This window comes from Colletotrichum scovillei (genome assembly GCF_011075155.1).
Source record: "Colletotrichum scovillei strain TJNH1 chromosome Unknown Contig00004, whole genome shotgun sequence".
NCBI lineage: Eukaryota > Fungi > Ascomycota > Sordariomycetes > Glomerellales > Glomerellaceae > Colletotrichum > Colletotrichum scovillei.
Genome location: NW_023336262.1, coordinates 2,911,245 through 2,931,882, shown reverse-complemented (window position 1 = coordinate 2,931,882; position 20,638 = coordinate 2,911,245). Strand labels below are relative to the sequence as shown.

The window sequence follows — 20,638 nt, the reverse complement described above, 5'->3', positions numbered from 1 at the left end:
GTAGAGTCATCTTTGTATTGATACCCCAGTAGTTTGTCGAGAGAATCTTTCTCTCTCAGTCAGCATGGCCACTGAGGGCCAGCTCCTGTAATTTCTAATAGCTAATTGCTAACCAGTCCAAGCCTATGACATGTACCCGAATATTCAAGGGGTCATCCCGTTTCTTTGGATCAGAATACGCCTCCGCCGATGATGAAGACCCGTTCCTCCTCGCGACGGGCCCATTGAATGACTTTGTTGGCGCCTTGGGTCAGTACGGCACGGCTCACGTTGGGGCCGGCTACGCAGTAAAATTCGAATATTGGTGTAATCCAGGCTAAAGAAGTAGCATCCTCGGAGACGGAATGTAGAACACGCATATGGGAGTGTTTCGCGTGGACGGCAGCGTGAAGTTGATGATACAGGCCCATGAGGCGGCGACGGGCCATCAGGGAGGAGAATACGGGGTCGAGGGCGGACATGCTGAACTGCACGTTCGCACGGGACTTGTAGAGGAAGTGCGATATTTGACCACCGGGGGCAATGTCTGTGGTTTTTGGCCGTCCAGCACGCGCAGCGGTCTGTATCAGAGAGAGATGGCCCGACTTGGCCAGAGAAGCAGCGACGTTATCACGCATTTGCTTGAGCTCAAAGAAGGACTCCTTGTCCGGGCTGATGAGGATGATGGCGAGTTCTTCATCCTTGTGTACCGGCGCCTCTTGCCCCGTGGCTTGCTCGCCGTCGACACCGTCGAAGAAGCTGACGTACATGTACAGGTAGCCGCGATTGTTGAAGGCCGGCAAGCACAGGGGAATCCAATTTTCTCCGCCGCCGGCTTTGATCCCACCCGATTCGAATAGCATATTGAAGATGAGTTGGAGGTCGCTTGGGTGCAGAGAGTGGCGACGCGGACGAATAACACTGACCAGCTTACCACCGGCTACAATCAAGCCGTACAAAAGCTTGTCTGTCCTCTGCTTGAGAAAGGCATTGTTGATGGCATGTCTCTGGGACTTGCGCAGCTTGAGACACTCCAAGGCGCCAAGCAGTGCTGACGGGGAGCCTTTCGTGAAATTATCGGCAAGGGACGAAATCAGGGGCTCAGTTCCTTCGAGTGGTTTTCGAAGATCGGACGATGGTCGATGGACGAAAATATTCTTCAACGTAGGCAAGGTCAGCGTTGACAAGATCTGCATATATAGAGCCTCGAGTTGCGCTCGTAGCTGTGAGTCACTTTCGCCGAGCCGACTGATGGCTACGAAGTAGAGGGGCCCTTGCGTTGCCACAACAAATCGCGTAGTCCCAGCGGTGAAGCCGGACAAGGGGTTCTTAGCCCCTTCATAAAATGATATGAGGGTTTGAATGACGCCCATGGACGAGTTGATCAGCCCCAGGTCTCCGTGACGACTGTAGATGGGTTTGCCCGCCGACGAAAGGATCATGTAGTGCTTTAACTTTGCCTTCCACATGGTGACTCGGTCTTCGTCTTTGAAACTCGTGTCGGCCTCGTCGGGTAGGTCGTCAAACTCGTGCTCAAACCCAGCTAGATTACGGGTTGTGTTGTCCATCCTCAAGGTTTCGAAGGGCGGCACAGTTGCCGATTGCGACCTGAGGAGGTTCCATGCCGGACTTCTCTTATTGAACTCCCCCATCAACAGGCTTGCAATGTCGTTGGGCGGCCGCAGGGTCGGGGAGAAGCTGGCGATACTCATAGAATCTTCGCCCTCGCCCAGCGTCCTCGTTGGAGTAGCTTGGCCGCTCGAGGACTGTACTGGGGTTGCAACGGCCCTGCTGCCTGTGGTCGAGAAAGTGCCGCGCGAACCATCTGGGAAAGACAGGGTCTGGATATCGAGAGGTGTAACGGCGGTAGTCGCGGCTGCCATGGCCATTCTCGAATCTATCGAGTCGTTCGATTCCATCGAGGGCCGTGGAGGCAGAGGGGGAGGTTGCTCCTCGCTGGGGCCGGTTTTGTGGTCCTCGCCCATGATTGCGATGGCGGGAGCATTTCAGCTAGGTGGTCGGGAAGTGGAAAGAAGCGCGGCGATGTTGCAGACTACCTAGAAGTAGGGTGATGTTTGACTTTATCTGGACTTTGGGTCGCCAACCAGGTTCAAGCCGCCATGACTGGCATTCGAGACCTCACCTAGGGTATAGGTAGGTTGGTAAGTTGGGAACGTGAGGTTTGAAGACGGCACTGGAAGAGGAGCGAAAGAGGGACCCGACGGGATAAGGACGAAAATCGTCCCAAGTTAGCGCAGACCTGCTGATGATGCGTAGGAGGGGCCGCCGAGATCTAGTGGTGCGGCAGCCTCTTCGTAAAGTGCCTTAGTGGGAACGGTCCGCTAATCAGAGCCTGTCTCGGCCCACTTGCTCGCCTGACCTGGGACCGGAGCTGGGCCAAATGCCCCCAGAGCAGGGAGCAACATGGGAATTTGCAAATCCCATGGCCGAGCGGAAACTCCCTTGCCGGAGAAAACATTCCGGACTTTGACAGCTTACTTGAGCAGAGGCAATACACTGGCAGCTGATTATCTACCTAGATAAAAGTAACGTCGATTGCTGCAAGAGGTTGTATGTGCACTTGGTAAACATGCACGGGAATCTCAAGAATGATCAGGATCCAAGTCAAGGCATGGACTAAACCAAGCTGTTGTCCAGACCATGTTGCATGCACACTACCTGGGAAACTGGTAAGGCCGGGAACAAAATACCAATTTCCATCAGAAGTTTTGTCTCTAGTGCTGAAAGATGTGTCTCATATCATGAGGCTCAGTGGTGGAGTGTCCAATCAAGGTGGAAAAGCGACAGAATGCAAGGAGCCCACAATTTCCAGGTGCACCCCAAATCCAATGCTCAATGACGTTGCGCTTTATCCTATCTCGGCGCTGATGGAGAGTGTTGTGCCAGCCTCGCCAGGCGAGAACGGTCGCTAAACTAGCCTGGCCAATGGGAAGCTTGGGAGCTTTCAGGGTGCCACCCCACTGTACACCTGTCGTCTGGAAGGAGACATGGTAGCCTTTCGAGCTCAAGCAACACCGGGCTCTCTAAACCCTGTTCACGATCACTGCATGCGACGACTACCGACGCCAGCTTGATTGTCCAAGACTAGGCAGCGATGCGATACCGTCCTTACAAGACTACAAGAACAGACTGATGTACTCACTCGTTCAATCAACGCCCATTCTCAGCAATCATGGCCCTTGAGCCTGGCTCTGGCCGTCGGTCCGTCTCCCCAGAGAGCTCAGGCCGCGAGTCTCCTCTTCCTCGTCAATGGAGGAACCAGCTCGGAGCTGGTAAGCGTTTTGTCTTTGACTTTGGGAAGACGTCATGTATTGATTCTATGGGATAGAGGAAGCACCGACCAAGGACAAGCACTACCGCAAATACGCCTCTGGTGTTGAAAGGGCCCTCACTCTGTTTGAAACGGCTTTACAGGAATGGGCTGACTATATTTCCTTCCTGAATCGCCTCCTCAAGGTAAGAGTCTTTTTTCAATGATGGCGAACCGATGTCCAAAACGACGAGAGACTAATCATACTCATCAGGCACTGCAAGCCCGACACCCGTCGGTCACGACCATCCCTTCGAAAGCCATCGTCGCGAAACGCCTGTCGCAATGTCTCAACCCCTCCCTCCCGTCCGGCGTGCACCAAAAAGCACTCGAAGTCTACAGCTACATATTCGCAACCATAGGCACCGATGGACTATCCAAGGATTTACCATTGTACTTCCCTGGCCTGGCGTCGACTCTTTCGTTTGCCTCTCTATCCGTCCGATCCCCCTTTCTCGACATTCTTGAACGCCACTTTTTAGACATAGACCCCCGATCTCTTCGACCAGCCATGAAATCAGTTGTTCTGGCCCTTTTGCCTGGCCCCGAGGACGAAACTAGCGAGGACTTTGAACGAACGTTGCGATTGATGGAGAGCTTCAAGACCGCGATCCGACCCGCAGGCAGCGATGAGCTGGATGGACCACATTCATCGGGAGATGACTTCTTCTGGCAATGCTTCTTCTTGGCCTCTATCACAGGATCAAGTCGGAGAGCTGGGGCGCTAGCATACCTTGTGAGGAACCTGCCCAAATTAGGCGAGACCTCTCTACCAGGGAAACCAGGCAAGAATGGCGTCCAGGAAGACGAGCATTCGGCGAAACTCGCACAGATGGTCACCTCTCCAGAACCTGGATTGCTTCTACGTTGCTTTGCTGCGGGGCTTGCAGACGAACAACTTCTCATCCAGCGAGGATTCCTAGATCTCTTGGTCACCCACCTTCCCTTACACTCCAAGGTGTTACAGACGAATGTCAAACCAGGCGACTTGGAGCTCCTTTTGCGTGCGGCGGCTGGTGTTGTCATCCGGAGAGATATGAGTCTCAACCGAAGGCTTTGGGCATGGTTCCTCGGCCCGGACCCTGGACCCGGGGAAAGTGAGAGCGGTATCGAGTCACCATCTTCTACGGACCATCACAACTCCTACTTTGCGTCCAAGACGAGTTACTTTGAAGACCATGGGCTCCAGCCTCTAACTAGGGCGCTGTTGAGCATGATCAATGTCGACCGCGATTCGAGCCCAGCAGAGAGAGCGAGACCTTACAGAATATGCTTGTCGCTCATGGATCGATGGGAAATTGGCGGGCTGGTAGTTCCTGAGGTTTTCCTTCCGATTGTCAACAGCGTCCAGCAGTACAGAGACCATGCACCCAGCAAAGCTGACTTCAACGAAGTGTTCCGCAGCGCCAGCGTGTTCTTCGATGGTGTCGAGAGCGGTCTGATTTACGGCGAGATTGTCAGTCTCTTAGCGCAGGCTATAGGACCAGGAAACCTTCCAGAAAAAGAACGGCTCGACAAATTGGATTTGGTCAATTTCATCCTGGCAAACTTCAATGTCCGCGAGGAGGAGATGATCACTATTCATGCGCCTCTTACGGCTCTATCAATTATCTGCATGCTGGAGGACACGAGAGAAAGACAGCAAAATTCTCCCAAAAAGCCATCGCAAAAGACTGCCGACGAGGCATTGCACATTGCTCTAGCTGTATTGGACCTTATTCCGGATCGAGCCTTCCCATCTTCAGATGGCCGCAAGTCCAAGAGGACAATGGAGGCCGGTGTTCTGGCCTCACTTCCTGCCGTCGAACTTTTGAAACGGATCAAGGCATTCTATGTCGACGAGCAAGGAAACCTCGATGCCGTCCATGTTCCACTCTCGCCTATCGAGGTTGGAGAATTGCTGTTGCAAAAGTCTGGCTTGCTGGTCTGCGAAGGGTTGAAGAACCCCGAAGCAGGGTCCGAACTAGGCGCCAAAGGGAGGATTCTGACCGCCCTACTACTCAAAGTGCCGACTACGTACCAGCTTGACACAACGTTCCTCCTCTCGTGTCTTCACGAGCGTTTGAATCACACGAGCACATTGTCTTTCACCTCCTTCAACTCAATTCTGTACCTCTCCGCCCATCTTTACTCTGCAGAGCGCATAGAGGTGCCAAACCTAACCGAACTTGTCACGCCACTCGTCCAACAAGCTTGGGAGTTTCTGTCAGCTTCAGAACCAAAGTACCACGTCGAGACTGTGAGATCATTGTGGCAGCTTCAAACTGCTCTTACATCACAGAATCGAGATATAGAGGCTGCCTTGGCCAGCCTCATTATCGAGAATGACGTTCAGGGGTCCTTCGCATCACGTCCCGCCGATGCTGGCCGCAGGTTCAGCGTGCTTTGGTCTCATACGTTGCAGGATTCCAGTGCTGAAAGGCGGGGTTCAAAAACACCCATGACCGAGAAGCCTCCACAGATCCGGCTGGCTGGGTCAGAGAACTACGATGTCATGTTGACGCGACCTCTCTTTCTCATGCTCGATGCCCTCTTGGATGAACGAACCCAGTTATTCATGACTGTCAAGGGATGGCTGAATAGCTTGGTCGGTATCGATAAGTAGGTTTGCCCGTCGTTAGAGGTATTGACCCAGAGTGTTTACTGACGTCAATAGACTCTTCTTGCTTTTCGTGAGGAAGTTTTCTGCATTAGAGTTCCTTAGAGCGAGCACCGACATCGGGTCGGCATCAACTTCGACCAACTCAACAACGTTCACGGCTGAAGACGATCTGGATCTTTGCCTTTACTACCTGAGAACTCTGTCGAATGTTTTCCGCTGGGCGCCAGACGTGATCTGGGCGGTTTTGGCTTCTACAACGATCACCGTGGATGGTGGACATCCGGATGTCGCGCAGATGAGTAAGTAGGAAATCCTGACTGAAGGTACCTGATGCTTACCCGTAACAGCTGGTCATGAAGGCGACATCTCAATGCAAGAGGTATTTATCCACGTTTGTCTACGGTGCATCGCTGGCAACAACGAACCTGCAGACGAAAACATCCGAGTCCGAGCAACTCAACTTCACCGCTATGCCTTGACCGTCATGCACCAAATTCTCCTGAACCCCTACGCGGAGCCCCTTGGAAGCCTCCATCTCGAGAATGTTCTCATCGAGCGTCTCCTCCAATCGCTCGCTGGACCCGACCCCTACGTTCAGGTTCTTCTGCTGGACGTCGTGTTCGATGCACTGAAACTCCGAGACATGATCATCTCCGATGTACCTGCTTCTCCGTCATCGGAAAAGAGAAAGCTGAGTCTTGAACCGAGCAAGAGCCTTAGAGTATCGACACAGTCAGAGGCCAAGCCGACATCACCACCTCCCAACTTGCTCAAGTGTCTCCAGGCTGGCTTAAGCTCTCCCAGCAGTCGCAGTGTTCTCGACAGTTGGGTCAGCTTCTTGACGGAATGCTTACCCTTCTACTCCGATACCATCTTCCAGGTGCTCATTCCTCTTGTGGAGACTTTATGTAGACAAGTCTCCAACACTTTCAGTGACTTACAATCCATATTCCGAGACAACGGCAATTCAAAGAAGGATGACCGGAATGCGCCAGAGTCTACACTGATCTCGCTACTCAACGCTTTGGAGCAAGTACTGGCCCGGGCACACGAGCGACTTCTGATTGAAGAGGCCAGAACGCAAGTTGTCAAGGGTCCGGATCAGCAGCCTTCGGGGTTCTTTGGCACCATGGTATCCGGTGTGTTCACCTCGGATGCCCCACAAGCGCGGAGTGCCACCGCAAATGATAGACTCACGGTGCACCTTGCGTTCGCAGATGCTGTTCGCATTTGCTTCACAATCTGGTCCTGGGGCCAAGGGGGCGATATCAATGCTCAGGACTTGACATCTGTTTCGTCCTTCAACTACACATCTCTTCGAATGAGAAACCGGGCGAGACGACTGCTTGAGCACCTTTTCGCAGCAGAGACCTTGGAGTGTCTCGAGACAGTCATCGAAATCTGGCGGGGCTCTATCAATATTACAACACCTGTACCACAATCAGAAGTATTCAACCTCTTACCAGCGTTGGATGGTTCACGACCAAAGCACACTATCCCTGCCATCTTTAATGCTATTTACAGCAGAACGAACCCCGGGGCATTGGACGCTTCGAGGAAATCAACGTTGACAACATCTCTCCAAGACATTGACCTCGTCACATTCCTGGTTGAATATGCCCGCTCGCTGGAGGACGACGCAATGGACGAGATTTGGCTCGACTGCATGGCGTTCCTGCGTGATCTACTCACAAATCCTTTCCCACACAGACAGACACTACCAAGTCTGTTGGAGTTCGCGGCTATCCTAGGCGAAAAGGTCGACAATACCAATTTCGGGGAGCAGCGGAAGATGAGACGTGAGCTCGGGGTAAGCATTATTACCTGAACACATGCTATAAAGAACACACTAACAAATAGGACAGGATCTATTCCTCCGGCTCCTAACGGCGATCTTCACAACCAAGCCCCTGACGTTCTCAGATACGGCACCAAACGACAAGTCGGAAAAGAACCGCGACGGTGTTCGCCGCGCCCCCACGATTGCCCTGGTTAGCGTCCTCGATAGAGCCGAGGATGTGGTCGCAATCTTGGCCTCAATCGTGCCGAACCTACCCAAGATCCTAGTCGAAACGGACCGTGTGCTGTCCGCAGCCGGTACAATTTCAACAAATGTCATCAATCCAGCCTTCAGAGCGAAGGCTTTCCCTGATACTGTGTCCAAGCACACACTAGTCTTACTACAAGAACTGTCCAGGCTACCCAATAACCAAAAAACGTGGAAGAAGGATGTTGGAGACGCGTTTAACGATGCTCGGTTCTTCAGCTCAAGCATTGAGCTCGTCCGAAGCGACTGGTTGCCGTTGCTTAGACAATGGACTGTCAGTGACAAGGAACGTATGCCTGAGCTTCTGGCCCGCATAACTCCGCCCACCACGGCCGGCATCGTGTTTGGTGTTGGTGCCACTTCCGCTCGATTGGAGGCAGATCGGAAGACGCAGCTCAACCTTCGTCGCACTGCGTCGCTAGTCCTCGCAGCTACGGAGGACGCATTTGTCACAGAGCTCCCCATCATTACTGACAAAGTAGTGGAACTTCTCGGCGCCACGGCGACGTCCTCACCTTCCTCTACAACAAGAGCGGAGATCTTCATGCTTGTCCGCGCACTTGTGCTGAAGACCAGTGCTATCCACCTGGCTATGCTATGGCCGATTATTAACGCCGAACTTCATGCAGCCATCGCGTCTGTCGTGGCTGCCGATCACAGCACCGCATCTGATACCTACAACAACATCTCTATCCTACAAGCCTGCAAGTTGCTAGACCTGCTCATTTGCGTTGCGCCGGATGACTTCCAGCTTCACGAGTGGCTCTTCGTCACGGACACCATCGACGCTGTGTATCGATCCAGCAACTACCAACCTGTTGCACTAGTCGATGAGCTTGCAGAGGAGCTTGGCACTATGGGTGCCAGCTCTTCGTTGGGTAGCAATCCTGCAGCGCACTTGGCCACGAGCAGCTCCCATAGACGACCACTGCTTGGACCTGGCGGCATCAATGACGAAGTGAGCATTGATAGAAAGGACGAGCTCGTGGGCAAGATCCTACGGCCGTTCTTTGGGCAGCTCAGTATCTACGCTTTCGAGTCGACGTACGCGATGGCGCCACTAGACCGGGAGTTTTGTGTTCAGGGTTTATTGAAGGATTTGTTCGATGAACGTAGCGTTGTCAAGGCGTTGTAAAAGCAGGTTTTGCTTGTTAGAGTGTGGCCCTTATTGAAAGAGCTAGAACAAGAAGAAATGTTCATTACGATTTTGATTGTGTTGTGCTCAGCGTTCCCGGTATGAATGCCACCATTGCCTTACTCGCCCCTTCCATGCAATACTGCACTACTTCAAGTTTCTCTCCCTCCGGGGCCAATTTCGCCACCTGTCTCAGATCACTCGTTCGAGGGAGATACAGCGCATGATCCATGGGTTTGCAGGCCTCGTGCAGGTCTTCCAGATTATACGGTTCCATCTTGCTCAGATCAAACACCTCGGCGGTCCGGTACCCCGGGCCACCCCAAGGCGGCGAAGCAAAGACCACCGTCTCGGCCATGTCCACCCTCAACTCCTCACTGAGCTCCTCAGGGCTCTCCCTCAGCTTGCGGAGGTAGTCGAAGCAGTCCCCGTGGATCCAGGTGATGTACTCCGCGACCTCGTACAGCTCTGCGTTGTGCTGGGCGCACGCCAGGGTGGCGGCGTCGCGCTCGATGGAGATGACGCGGTCCCAGCGAGCCGAGAGGGCGAAGGCGATGGTGTTGCCGCCGGCGCCGCCGAAGATGTCGACGAGGACGCGTTTCGAGGCGTCGGTGTGGTACATCTCGTTTGCGACTTGGTTTGCGACGGGTTCGGGGGTCACGCCGAACCAGGCGCTGTCTGTTAAGTAGACGCCCTCGTCGTACCAGGAGAAGAGGGAGTAGCGCTGGGAAAAGTATCTAGATGTCTTGTTAGCTTCTGTTGCGATGTGACCTTTGATCGAAAGGAGAGGGGTTTGGCTCACTTTTGAAGATCCCAAGGCACTTCTGCCTTGGACTTGTAGTGGTGGCACTCATCCGTTAGGGGGAGTCTGGTGGCCGCCTTCATTTTGTTGGTGATGCATGAAGTGTGAGGTAACCTCAATCCCAGTTCCCTCTGTGATCAGGGAGGTTTCTATGGATTAAGAGTTTAGTTGATCAGAACCATCGAGACAGTATCACATGTTGAGACTAATAAGAGAAAGTCGCCCAGTGATGGAAAATGAGATGAACGAGGCTGAAGCAACAGGAAGCTAAAAAGTCAGGTCCCACTTGGTGACCCCACTAGTGTGGAAAGAAGCTTGGATCATCTGCAAGGCTGATGGGGGACCTTGGATGACAGCTTGCTCCACGTAGGAACGAATGGAATGCTCGTAACGACAAACACCGGGTAAATAGCCACCACAGACCTCAATACCGATCTCAATCTTCCGTACCGTACCGAATCTTCTGGTCTTGCAAAAACACAAACGATACAAGAAGACAACTCAGCTCGAGCGTCGAGCGCATCACCATGTTCAATGCGCTGAACCGCTTCATGTCCCGCCTGGACGGGCAGCAACCAACCCAGCAGAACAATCAGGGCTCCTTCGGTTTCCAGGTGCTCCGCAACACGAACCTCGAACTCAACGTTGAGCCTTGGTTTGACTTCATCATTGGCATCAACGGTCGGCCCATCGTACGTAATCTTCGTGGCCCAGTATACATCCCATCTTAGAAACAAATACTAACAAGCCGCCCCTCCACACCAGGACAACCCCGACCCAAGCCTCTTCGCCCAAGAAGTCCGCAACTGCGCAGGCGGCTCCGTCTCCCTAGGCCTCTGGTCCGCAAAGGGTCAACGCACCCGCGAGCTCCACGCCCTCGTCCCCCACGACACCGCCTCCCTCGGCCTCTCACTGCAGTGGACCCCCCTCGCCGTCGCCGCCAACATCTGGCACGTCCTCGACGTCGCAGCAAACTCCCCCGCTGACGGCGCGGGTCTCCTCCCGTACGGCGACTATATCCTCGGCAGCCCCGAGGGCGCCCTCCACGGCGAGGGCGGGCTGAGCGAGCTCGTCGAGGACCATATCGGTCGCCCGCTGCGCCTGTACGTGTACAACAACGAGTACGACGTCACGCGCGAGGTGACGATCCAGCCGACGCGCGAGTGGGGTGGCGAAGGCGCGCTCGGGTGCGTGCTGGGGTACGGCGCGCTGCACAGGTTACCTGCGCCGCTGAACGAGCCCGTCGACGCGCCGGGCGAGATGATGTTCGATGCTGGCGGGGAGAAGGCCGACCCGGCCGCCGCGCTGTACGGGAACGCGGGCCCCGTAGGCGAGGTGCAGCAGAATCTCTTCTCGCCCGCCACGCCTGGTCTCGGCGCACCTCCTCCTCCGACGGGGGGTGACTTCTTGGTCCCGGCGCAAATGATGGGCGCGGGCGCCGCGGCGCCGCCGCCTCCTGCGGGCACGGCGACGACGAGGAAGAAGAAGGAGAGGCATCACGGCGGGAACAATAACTTCATGGATGACTACTTTAAGGAGGAGGAGAAGAAGAGCAGGGAGGCGGATAATGCGCCCAGCGGGAGGGGTACGCCTGTTGCGCCGCCCCCGAAGATGGGGGGACCGCCGCCGCCGCCTAGAGCTGGTTCGACGGGACCACCGAAGGATCAGCCTGCGGCCGAGGGTGCTGAGTGATAGGGCAGGGGTTAGGAAGCTGAGGCTGGTGGGTGGTTGTCAGGATTATAGAACTAGAATTTTGGAGTCCGCTGCCATGATGATTCCCAGAATTGCACTTTTTTTCTTCTCTTAGACATCTACCGTGCTGTGATGCAACGCCTGCTCAAATAATGTACATTGCTTTGTTCGTTCCGCATGCTCATGCGATTGTGGTGTTGTAGCTTTGATGCTTCACCACCAATTGGTCTATCCACCCCCTGCATCGAACCTCAGTCTTTGGCCTTGGGGACCAACACCCCCCTTTCTTGTCCTGACTGGAAGATCAAAAACTCGTCTCCTGTTCCTTTCATCTGGTACGTGCTCTTAGTTTATGAAGTTGACGCAGAAGAAGTGCAGAATCAGACTGCATGCGACGTAGTCGGCAAAAGCTCTATCATTATGGTATCAGTCTCTGTAGTACTTGTCTTCCGTTCGTGTGTTTTTGCGACTGAGGAGAGGGGAGAAGGGGACCGGCATACCTCTCAGGTGATACGGAGGGGAAGTCGGACTTGTTGGCCTCGGTGGTCTGGATGCGCAAGGATGCTAAACGACTAATGTCAGCAATTGTAAAGTGTGCTGCTCTGATTTTGTCTTACCAGTGAGAACGAATTGGCCGACGGTGGCAGAGAAACCAGAGAGGAAGGCGTTGAAGGGCTATTTCGCATCATGACGTTAGCAATTGTTCGTCCGTAGGTTTCCATGTGATGATCCACCAAGGTTCCTTCAGCCATAACTGTGCAAATAATCCCCATCTGTGATTTCCAAGAGGCAAGAATCCTCCAACCAATTGAGAGGGTAAGATATAAGAAAAGACATACGTAGTTTCCAGCAACCACGCAGTACAGGAACTGCAGCGCGCCAACAACGACCAAGAATGCCATGAAGACGTCAATCAGCTTGGTGCGCTGCGGCGTGCTCTTGACGTAGTGGTTGTAAATGTTGGCCAGGACCTGGTCCCAGTTCTGGGCGCCGCTGCCGCTGCCGGTGCTCTTGGGGGTCATGGTGATGGGTACGGCCTTGGGCTGCGAGGTCATTGTGCCCGGGATCGCGGCGGCGGCGGTCGGTCCCGCGGGCGAGGTGGGCGGCTCGGGGTGGTGGACTGCGGGCGCGGCAGCAGCAGGTGCTGCTTTTTGGGAGGAGGCGGTTCGCTTGGGTGCCATTGTTGGGGTTTTTGATCGTGGAAATCGGGGGAGGGGAGGGGAGGGGAGAGTTTGGCGGTATTTTGGGAGGAAATTCGGGAGTTCGGGTGGGTGGTGGACCGAAGAGTTGAGGAAATGTCTCCTTCCAGATTGTCTCGATTGCTGCGTACGTACTGCGGTCACTGGTACAATTGAGAGCTGGGGGGGAGCTCTGGAGGACACGAAAGCTTGAAGCCACAGGGCGTCAGGTGATAGATGTGGCTGGTGTGGCATTGTACCCCTGGACAAGAGCGTTGCCAAGCCACGAATCTGGGGTAGCAGTCCAGTGGTGGTCCCTGGCGACTCCCGGTGCGGCGTGCCCCTGGGACATGTCGTGATTAGTCAGGGACCCGTTGATGGATGAGATCATCCAGCAGCTTTCCCAGAAGCTGTTCCTTTTTTGAGTGGGTGGGAGGCCGAAGCTTGGACTTCCCGAGGCACCGAAGCAAGCAAACAATGGAACTTCCTCACCTCTGCTCACCAAGGAACTAGGTTATTATTTCTCACTTCAATTCATCTCAATCGCAATTCGACATCGATTGAATTCGTGTTACCAGTAATTTCTCACAAACAAACTACTTCACAATGGTACAATGACTTGTTTCCTTCGCACAAGAACACAAAGCTAACAAAAGACAACATGCGCAGTCCTCTGACCTCTCTGTCCCCTCCTTCGCCCTGGCCGTATTGACGGCCGGAGGCGGCATCGCCGGCTACGCCCGAACAAAGTCCGTCCCATCCATCGTCGCCGGAGTCAGCGTCGGTCTTCTCTGTACGTGCAAATCCACTGCGCCGTCTTCCCCTTTCCTCCAACTCTCAACATCCCCCCTCCATCCTCTTCCCAGCGTCCGTCCACCGCCTCATGTTGTCGTATAAGTAGCTTTAGTAGGTTGGCAACATTAGTGAACTGACCCGAACTCGCGCAGACGGCCTCGGCGGCTACCGCATCCAGAACCGCGAGCCCTACGGCGTCGAGCTGAGTCTGCTCGCCTCGGCGGTCCTCGGTGGCTCCGCCATCCCCCGCGCCATCCGCCTCCGCAAGCCGGTGCCGATCCTCCTCAGTGTGCTGTCCGTCTTTGGTCTCTTCACCTTTGGCAACGAGTTCCGTCGCACTTTGTAAAGGGAATGAGTGTGCGGGAGCAGTTGTAGGATTGTTGGAGGATGAAAAGAGTATGAGTGTTGTGTAGGAATACAAATTATTCAAGAATTTTACTGTCTTGTTCTTCTCTGCCGACATGAGAACATCGATCGAGTACAATCTATGGTACAGTCCCTTGCTCCCTTATAGGACGCCCAAAACCATTAGATGGCTCATGTTATTTTTGGTGTCCCGCCCCGACCCAAGTGCCGTCGCCCAAAAATCGATGTAGTTGCGAGTGTTCGTGATATAGTACATTGCTTCTTCTTGCCCTTCTCTCCAACCTATACACCAGTCGTCTAGTCGCAACAGGGTGCGGCTCATTCGTTGTCCGTTCGCTTCTGTGGTTGGATCCGCAGTCTAATCGAGACCGAGCGACTTGTTGAGCTCCTTTATCCGGTTCTCGCGCTCCTCCCTCTTGGCCCTCGCAGCAGCCCGGTTGGCCTCGGTGCGCCTCGCGCGCGCGCCGCGGAGGCACTCGCTGACCTTGTCCTTTGCGTCGTTGCAGCCGCCGAGGGACTTGAACATGAAGCCCTTTGCGTGGCACTCTTCGAGGGCGACCATGATGTCTTCGCACTCTGTTTCGCAGGAGGAAATCAGTTAGTATGGACGCTTCTCATGTTTGGTACGAGGCCCAGAGGGGGCAAGGGGGTAGTGTGTGGCAATGCGACGGGGTTTGAATGACCCAAAGGGGAGAGGGAGGAGGAGGGGCGCGGATGGAAATCATGACGGATGCATTTGTTGGTAACTTACCGAAGTTGTCCTTGGTGTGCAGGTGAGGATGCATTTTTGATTCGGCTTCGGGGGTTGTATATGGAATTGAGAAAGGTCAAGGGAAGGGTTGTCAATATGTCGTGGGAGGAAGAGTTTGTTCGTCGTCGGTGTTTGCTTCGTGGTCACGATTGTAGAATGCGCCAGAGGAAATTCCCGGTGAGTTTCCTATGCGATAGAAGATTGGGAATTGGCCTGCAAGGGATTGGATAAGACCACTTCGGCTCGGTGGGGCAGCAGACGGCGCGCCGGGCTTTGTGCATTTTCGGGGTGGTCTCACTGCTGGAGTACCTACAAAGAGTGACAGAGAGCGCGGCAAAAGCTCGGGCCACATTGAATACCCTTCTAGAACTTCCATCCCACAGTTGGTCACTGCTCGCGCGCGGTGGTGGAGAGGAGGGTCGATTACCTCAGGCTTGTTCGTTCGCTCCCTCACTGTGAGATTCATAGCCCTGCATTGTGCCTACCTGACTTTCTTCAACGAGGTCTCATCAACCCTGGCCATTCACCTCTCACAGACTTGACCTCACGATGGCGGCCCAAGTGAGCCAGAAGAAGCAGCAAGGTTAGTTGACTCACTCACTCCCTACCCTGATCGTCGGGCTAGAAACACATGAAATCTAACCCCGCCATGGTTTTCATTGCTAACCTGCTTTTCCCTAGACCTGCAAACGCAATATGGCGTCTACAAGAACACCCTGCAACAGATTGCGCAAAAGATTGGCGATGTAGAACAAGAAGCCGAAGAACACAAGTGCGTCTTTCTCTTCCTATTCCGAGTCTTCCTCATCTTCACTTCATCTTATGCCCTCACCGCGCCGTCGTAATATTGAGAGACAGAGGAAGGCCGTCACCAATATCCTGGATGAGATCGTGAACCCTTCGTCATCCAGGAAAAAGGGTGGTATAGGCACATGATGGATTCTCTCTTCCCCTCTCTCATTCTCAAACCGGAACTCACTCCGGCATGGCCCTCCGCCAACTGTTCGCCCTCATCACACCGCTCTTCACTGTTCATTCCTTCAGAAACTCAAATGACGAACCCTTGATGAACCCCCTTCCCGCCCTTCCCCCTCGTTTCCTCTCTCCCCGGCACACCGCCTCTCACGGAAAATGAACCATTCTTATTCTAACCTTGACTCGTTTCACACAGGCTTGTCCTAGAGACCCTGCAACCGCTATCCGAGGACCGGAAGTGCTTCCGCCTCATCAACGGGGTCCTCATGGAGCAGACGGTCAAGGACGTCATGCCCGCCCTGACGACTAACTCGGAAGGTCTGAAGAAGGTCCTGGAAGACCTTGTCAAGCAGTACAAGGCTAAGCAGGACGAACTGGAGAAGTGGAAGGTTCGTGTTTGATGCAAGAGACGTTGCTCCTTTTTTCCGCCCTGCTATGAGGTCACTGGGTTGTAAACGATTACTGACGAATGTGGAATTATAGAAGAAGAACAATGTTCAGGTTGTCCAGAACTGAGACTTAGGAACATTGGAAATGGGTCACCATAATGTTGGTCTGCGACGTTGGCTTCGAGAGTCTCTGTGCAGCAGACTGACGACGAAGGCCTTTCGGTCTGCTCGCTGCGCATAGATCCACGGAACGGGTGATTTGGACGGGGGAAAAAAGACAGCTTCTTCGTCGTTTGTTCCTGATCAGGCGTTCTAGTTGCGGCCACTACCGAGAAGAACACAAGGGACAGCAAAGTCGTCATGCGAATATCAAAGGCGTCCAAAATGAGGCGGCATCGAATATACCCATGGGTTGATGCTACGATGAGAGGAGGAAGCCAACTCAGCAATACGTCTCAGCCCCAGGAAAATAGAGACATGAAGACCACGCAGTGGCAGCAATGCGTTGTTCAACGTCGTAGACTTGTGAGACATTCGGAAGCAATAGAGATAACGGCGGTAGCCGCGTTTCAGTACCCAACAAGATCGTACTTGCAAAGGTCGTCAGACTGGCACACACCACTGAGAAAAGATCATTGGCATATCTGGCGATTCAAGATGGCTGGCTGAGATCGACCCAACTGGCGAGGCGTGCTTACTGGCTGCCTGTCCTGCGGCCTAGTGACGAAAAGGTGTGCTGCGTGCGGCCTCTGACAACCTGACGGCAGTTCGCTCGCGTCTGAAAGCCTCCTTTTTTCGGGGCTACGAGACCAGTGCCTACCTATTAGCTCACGTTGTTCCTTTCGAAAGAATGACGCTAAACACATGAAATTTGTCTCCCACTCGGGAGAGAAGGCACCACGGAGCGGAGGCGGACCGGCCCATGGTGACCGGCGACGGGTTGGAGCCTGGCCAGACGTCAGAAGCTGTCCCGCGTGTGCGTATATGGAGCCTATCTGTCTAATGGGCAGAAGGCGGTCATCCGATTCGTAAAGTGCCAAGGGATGAAACGTGAGGTCTGCGGTGATCGACTGATGTTCCCATTCTGAGGGTTCCTACAGCCGTGATATCATGCTTGCTCGAGCTGATGCCCAACGAGCGGCACGATTTGGCCCTGATCCGTGGTCGGCCGCGGACCAAATAGATGCGGGAGGCAACCAGTGGTCTAGATCCGCCTCGCTCTTCCATGGAGTTTCCTCATAGTCGCATGCATCCTGTAGGTACAAGTACGAAATCGCATTCAGTAAGTGGGTTGGCAACATCATGGACTACCCAATACGGACATGGTCTCGGACACAGGCAGTGGGTTATTGACGACCGCCCAGACCTAGTAATGCATGGCCATACCTAGGCCTCGGATGATGTCGAGAAAGGGTCATATTGAGTTGTAGACAGGGCGCAGGACTTGACAGTCGAAATTGACACAGCGACGACATCGCCCTGTTCCCCGATGCTGGTGTCGGGTAGTTGAACGGCTTGATGGCTCACGCAGAGAGACCAGACCGGTACCCCTCGGCGCTGCTGTGAGAGACCAGGGTCGACACAAAATGTAGCTCTGAGTTGTCACCAGCTCTGGGGTGAGAAGCAGCGCAGCCAACACATGCAACCCTTTCGTCTGTGACATGAAATCACCCGCAACGGCGAGGGAAGGCCGAAGTGCGAACGGATACTGATACGGTATACATACTGCGTACCCCTCTCGCCATGATGAGTGGGAAAAAGGAGGGGTAGGAACCGCATCATCCGGACTAGGGTCGTGGAAAACAAGAGTGGAAGGTCAGCGCATCACTGCATCGCAGGAGTTTTTGGTGGTGGTCCTTCATTTTTGTTGCGGCAGGCATCGTCCAATCCGAGCCCAATCCAAATAAAGGGTTATTGGCTCCCGACAGAGCAGAGGAGCCCAACTTCGATGAGGGTGACTGGCTGAGTTGGCGGTTGTCTGTTGCAGCGCTGCATGCAGGGTCGGGCGTACTGTAAGGCGATGGGCCGCCGATTGGTGACCGGCGCCTCCTTGAGACAGATTGGAAGAATTTCTCCGCGACTTTCTTCCTCCTAAAGGTGGTAGTTTAGTCGCACGTCTGGTTGGTGTACCCAGGGCAACCAACGTCAACTCGGGCTCTCTCTCGTCTCCTGCGAGGCGAAAGAAACATCATTGGACGTCATGTTGCGCAGCCTTGTGTACGTGAATCTCAAATGGCCCATTGAAGAGGCTCCTCTCCAAAGTTATCGCGCCCGAAGAGGCAAGTAGCTGTACGAGCCAACCAAGGTGCACGTTTCGGCCCAAGCGGTCGTCATTCAGGGCGCTTGCTTAGGCTGCCGTCAGCCTTCTCGTGCCTGACACGGTCTGGTTGGGGGCGATGTTGAGAAAGACAGCTGACAGGTTCGACGGCTTGTTTACTCCAGACGGTGCCATTGTCAAATCAGCCGGCGCCCTCGCCCTCCCACTCGGTCTTGTCGCAACGGATGAGCTACCCAAACTGCCACAAGTCGCACGGCCGATGAATCCACATCGGTATAGGTAATTGTCGTATTGCGCCAGCTGCATCTTTCTTTTTGATGACGAACTGTTGAGGACGATGGGCATGGGCCCGCGCGATAGAGCTTACCGATGCTCCTGAGCGGACGTCTTTAGTTTCCCCACCTCAAGATCAAAGGTATCATCAGCAGACTTGCAAGAACAGAAGCTCACATCATACTTCCGTCCCGTTTTGTCGGTTGTGCTTCATGCACCCGCTTGGCGTCCGCCATGGGCCGATGAAAGGCAAGGTAGCCGTGCTTGCTACCCTCCTCTGAGCTTAGTGAAGTGGCTTCGCGCAGCCCATCCGTACACCGCTCATATACGGGAGGACGGGCAGGATGACCAGCGTCCGTGTTGATACAGCATGAATGCATGCAATGACACATCAAACTTTGCTAGGCAGGAGTGTCGGAAGGGATGGGAGAGGTAAAGATGAGCTGCCTTTCTTGTACCTTTCGTCGAGCCCGTGGTGGTGTTGGCAGACGACGGATTCTTAGCTTCCGGAGGGTAGTTTTGATCTCTGATCTCGGATGCCTCGTGGTCTGACGGGGGGTTTTGCAGGGTCGAAGATGTCGTCAGACTGACAGACGCCCAAACTGACATCCGAGCGCGTGAGCTTGGTAAATAAAATGGAGTATGCGAAAAGCAGTCGCAGCTTCCAGGTTCGGAGCGCATCCCCTCAGCCGCGTGGTGTTAGGAAAGAGGATCAGATGGATGGGGGATCCAGGTACCGCGCTAAACCTTGGAGGACGGCATGGAGCTGACAGGTACTTGCCTAAGTGGTGTAGAATGAATACAGCTCAGAAGTACTCATCACGTTATCGATAAGACGGCTGGTCGGCAGCGCGACTTTGAGGGACTTTGGCCTTGTTATTGTGTTTAATGCGCCGGCCTCTTGTTGACCGCACCTTCATTGCCCACTTTCCCTCCATTTCTCCCTTCTGCACCAACCCCACGTTCTTGCAGCCATCAACAAGTACAGGTGTATCCTCCATTCAAGGCGCATTGTTAGGGTCTATTGCGACCTCGATCGAACAACTCAGACACCCCAAATTCACGTAAGGAAAAGAATTCTACAACCCCTTGTCGACGGCACTTGCTGGCCCCTCTCCCATGTTTCCCCCCAACCACACACACCACACGCACACACAACCACACACAACGCGCGCGTTGAGTGCTTAGGTTCTTCACTGCTCGGCCTCTTCCCACTCCTCTTACGCCCCGTTTCCCGTCCCTCTCTCTCACTCTCCGTCCCGTTCGGGTCAAGCGAAGCTTTTCTCTGACGCGCTTTTGCAGCTGTTACCTTTTGATTCCCCTATCACGGCTTTCCCGTCCGGTCGACCGGTGTGTAACCATAGGTCGACTCTTTGCGCGCCCAAAGCTCCGCCAAAAGTCTCAACGACACGCGAAAATCCGTACTGTACCACTAACGGACCGGCTGCCCACACGCCTCTTCGACGCAGCGCTCCGCACCTCCGCCCCGAAAAGCTCACACAAGTACCTTACCTCTCTTCGCCTTGGGGATACCTGATTCGACCCAACTTCACCCACCCCCATCGCGACTCGCAAACCCCATCTACCTTCCGCCTTACAGGTCAAACCCGCGCCGAGCTTCGAGCACCAACCCGGAGGACCGCGCATATCCACAGCTGCAGCAGGGCGATCGAGAAACGTCTTTGCCAGTTCGACGCTACCCTCTCCTTGGACTAGACGTTGGCCATTCCTGTGGGACCCGCAAACGCAGCCACCCTCATCCCGCTTTTTTTCAAGTCTCTGTCGCCAAACTCAACCCGGGCAAGGCAGCATACAGGCCACCCCAGGAAGATCCGTCATAGCCTGAAGTCAAGACAGGGCCTGCCAGGGGATCGCGAGTAAAAATAATCCTTTCCAGGACAGCCCAGGACAGGATTGACGCACACTTTCTGCAGCTAAGCCGCCAGACTTGCAAGCCCTACGGACCTGCAACGTGTCAGGGAACACATCATCCTAAGCCCATCGTGTGTGCGAGCTGCAACAGCCCAAGCAAATTACAAGAACGC

At 54.3% G+C, this 20,638-nt stretch overlaps 9 protein-coding genes across 9 annotated transcripts; 5 read left to right on the top strand and 4 right to left on the bottom strand.

Annotated features, from left to right (window-relative positions):
• Nucleotides 1-170: 170 nt before the first annotated feature.
• HER10_EVM0004336 (vacuolar fusion protein MON1) lies at nt 171-1,964 on the bottom strand (the record flags this gene model as incomplete). Its single annotated transcript, XM_035473985.1, has 1 exon — nt 171-1,964. The coding sequence occupies one exon, from the start codon at nt 1,962-1,964 to the stop codon at nt 171-173; it is 1,794 nt and encodes a 597-aa protein (XP_035334865.1).
• A 1,054-nt stretch (nt 1,965-3,018) lies between these two features.
• On the top strand, nt 3,019-9,120 carry HER10_EVM0011786 (uncharacterized protein). Its single transcript, XM_035481205.1, has 6 exons — nt 3,019-3,272; nt 3,329-3,456; nt 3,525-5,911; nt 5,967-6,211; nt 6,260-7,722; nt 7,778-9,120. The coding sequence occupies exons 1-6, from the start codon at nt 3,173-3,175 to the stop codon at nt 9,092-9,094; spliced, it is 5,640 nt and encodes a 1,879-aa protein (XP_035335402.1). The 5' UTR covers nt 3,019-3,172; the 3' UTR covers nt 9,095-9,120.
• A 38-nt stretch (nt 9,121-9,158) lies between these two features.
• HER10_EVM0011619 (RNA cap guanine-N2 methyltransferase) lies at nt 9,159-10,115 on the bottom strand (the record flags this gene model as incomplete). Its single annotated transcript, XM_035481047.1, has 2 exons — nt 9,897-10,115; nt 9,159-9,831 (listed from the first exon to the last, which is right to left on the bottom strand). The coding sequence occupies exons 1-2, from the start codon at nt 9,977-9,979 to the stop codon at nt 9,159-9,161; spliced, it is 756 nt and encodes a 251-aa protein (XP_035335385.1). The 5' UTR covers nt 9,980-10,115.
• Nucleotides 10,116-10,299: 184 nt separating this feature from the next.
• On the top strand, nt 10,300-11,588 carry HER10_EVM0013231 (GRASP55/65 family protein; the record flags this gene model as incomplete). The annotated part of the gene is made up of 2 exons (XM_035482595.1): nt 10,300-10,588; nt 10,662-11,588. Exons 1-2 carry the CDS (start codon nt 10,424-10,426, stop codon nt 11,586-11,588), a joined length of 1,092 nt encoding a protein of 363 aa, XP_035335519.1. The 5' UTR covers nt 10,300-10,423.
• Nucleotides 11,589-11,671: 83 nt separating this feature from the next.
• Nucleotides 11,672-12,927, bottom strand: HER10_EVM0006919 (DAD family protein). The gene is made up of 3 exons (XM_035483025.1): nt 12,206-12,927; nt 12,089-12,152; nt 11,672-12,000 (listed from the first exon to the last, which is right to left on the bottom strand). The coding sequence occupies exons 1-3, from the start codon at nt 12,767-12,769 to the stop codon at nt 11,969-11,971; spliced, it is 660 nt and encodes a 219-aa protein (XP_035335052.1). The 5' UTR covers nt 12,770-12,927; the 3' UTR covers nt 11,672-11,968.
• Nucleotides 12,928-13,372: 445 nt separating this feature from the next.
• On the top strand, nt 13,373-13,907 carry HER10_EVM0003698 (uncharacterized protein; the record flags this gene model as incomplete). The annotated part of the gene is made up of 3 exons (XM_035473363.1): nt 13,373-13,375; nt 13,436-13,559; nt 13,714-13,907. The coding sequence occupies 3 exons, from the start codon at nt 13,373-13,375 to the stop codon at nt 13,905-13,907; spliced, it is 321 nt and encodes a 106-aa protein (XP_035334823.1).
• A 378-nt stretch (nt 13,908-14,285) lies between these two features.
• Nucleotides 14,286-14,712, bottom strand: HER10_EVM0010871 (uncharacterized protein; the record flags this gene model as incomplete). Its single annotated transcript, XM_035480317.1, has 2 exons — nt 14,286-14,503; nt 14,679-14,712. 2 exons carry the CDS (start codon nt 14,710-14,712, stop codon nt 14,286-14,288), a joined length of 252 nt encoding a protein of 83 aa, XP_035335328.1.
• Nucleotides 14,713-14,961: 249 nt separating this feature from the next.
• On the top strand, nt 14,962-16,601 carry HER10_EVM0005700 (prefoldin subunit). Its single transcript, XM_035475306.1, has 4 exons — nt 14,962-15,261; nt 15,360-15,450; nt 15,850-16,042; nt 16,137-16,601. Exons 1-4 carry the CDS (start codon nt 15,228-15,230, stop codon nt 16,167-16,169), a joined length of 351 nt encoding a protein of 116 aa, XP_035334963.1. The 5' UTR covers nt 14,962-15,227; the 3' UTR covers nt 16,170-16,601.
• Nucleotides 16,602-19,353: 2,752 nt separating this feature from the next.
• On the top strand, nt 19,354-20,434 carry HER10_EVM0009748 (uncharacterized protein; the record flags this gene model as incomplete). Its single annotated transcript, XM_035479224.1, has 5 exons — nt 19,354-19,366; nt 19,566-19,657; nt 19,896-19,943; nt 19,981-20,096; nt 20,194-20,434. The coding sequence occupies 5 exons, from the start codon at nt 19,354-19,356 to the stop codon at nt 20,432-20,434; spliced, it is 510 nt and encodes a 169-aa protein (XP_035335258.1).
• Between the last annotated feature and the right edge of the window lie 204 nt (nt 20,435-20,638).

Excerpts from the sequence above, each read along its gene's own strand:
- HER10_EVM0011786 (XM_035481205.1), top strand. The coding sequence starts at position 3,173 with ATGGCCCTTGAGCCTGGCTCTGGCCGTCGGTCCGTCTCCCCAGAGAGC. Across the intron at positions 6,212-6,259 it reads TCCGGATGTCGCGCAGATGA|CTGGTCATGAAGGCGACATC; the intron begins GTAAGTAGGAAA and ends TACCCGTAACAG. Across the intron at positions 7,723-7,777 it reads AGATGAGACGTGAGCTCGGG|GATCTATTCCTCCGGCTCCT; the intron begins GTAAGCATTATT and ends CAAATAGGACAG.
- HER10_EVM0006919 (XM_035483025.1), bottom strand. The coding sequence starts at position 12,769 with ATGGCACCCAAGCGAACCGCCTCCTCCCAAAAAGCAGCACCTGCTGCT. Across the intron at positions 12,153-12,205 it reads CGGCCAATTCGTTCTCACTG|CATCCTTGCGCATCCAGACC; the intron begins GTAAGACAAAAT and ends TTAGTCGTTTAG. Across the intron at positions 12,001-12,088 it reads CCCTCCGTATCACCTGAGAG|AGCTTTTGCCGACTACGTCG; the intron begins GTATGCCGGTCC and ends CCATAATGATAG.
- HER10_EVM0005700 (XM_035475306.1), top strand. The coding sequence starts at position 15,228 with ATGGCGGCCCAAGTGAGCCAGAAGAAGCAGCAAG. Across the intron at positions 15,262-15,359 it reads GAGCCAGAAGAAGCAGCAAG|ACCTGCAAACGCAATATGGC; the intron begins GTTAGTTGACTC and ends GCTTTTCCCTAG. Across the intron at positions 15,451-15,849 it reads CAAGAAGCCGAAGAACACAA|GCTTGTCCTAGAGACCCTGC; the intron begins GTGCGTCTTTCT and ends CGTTTCACACAG.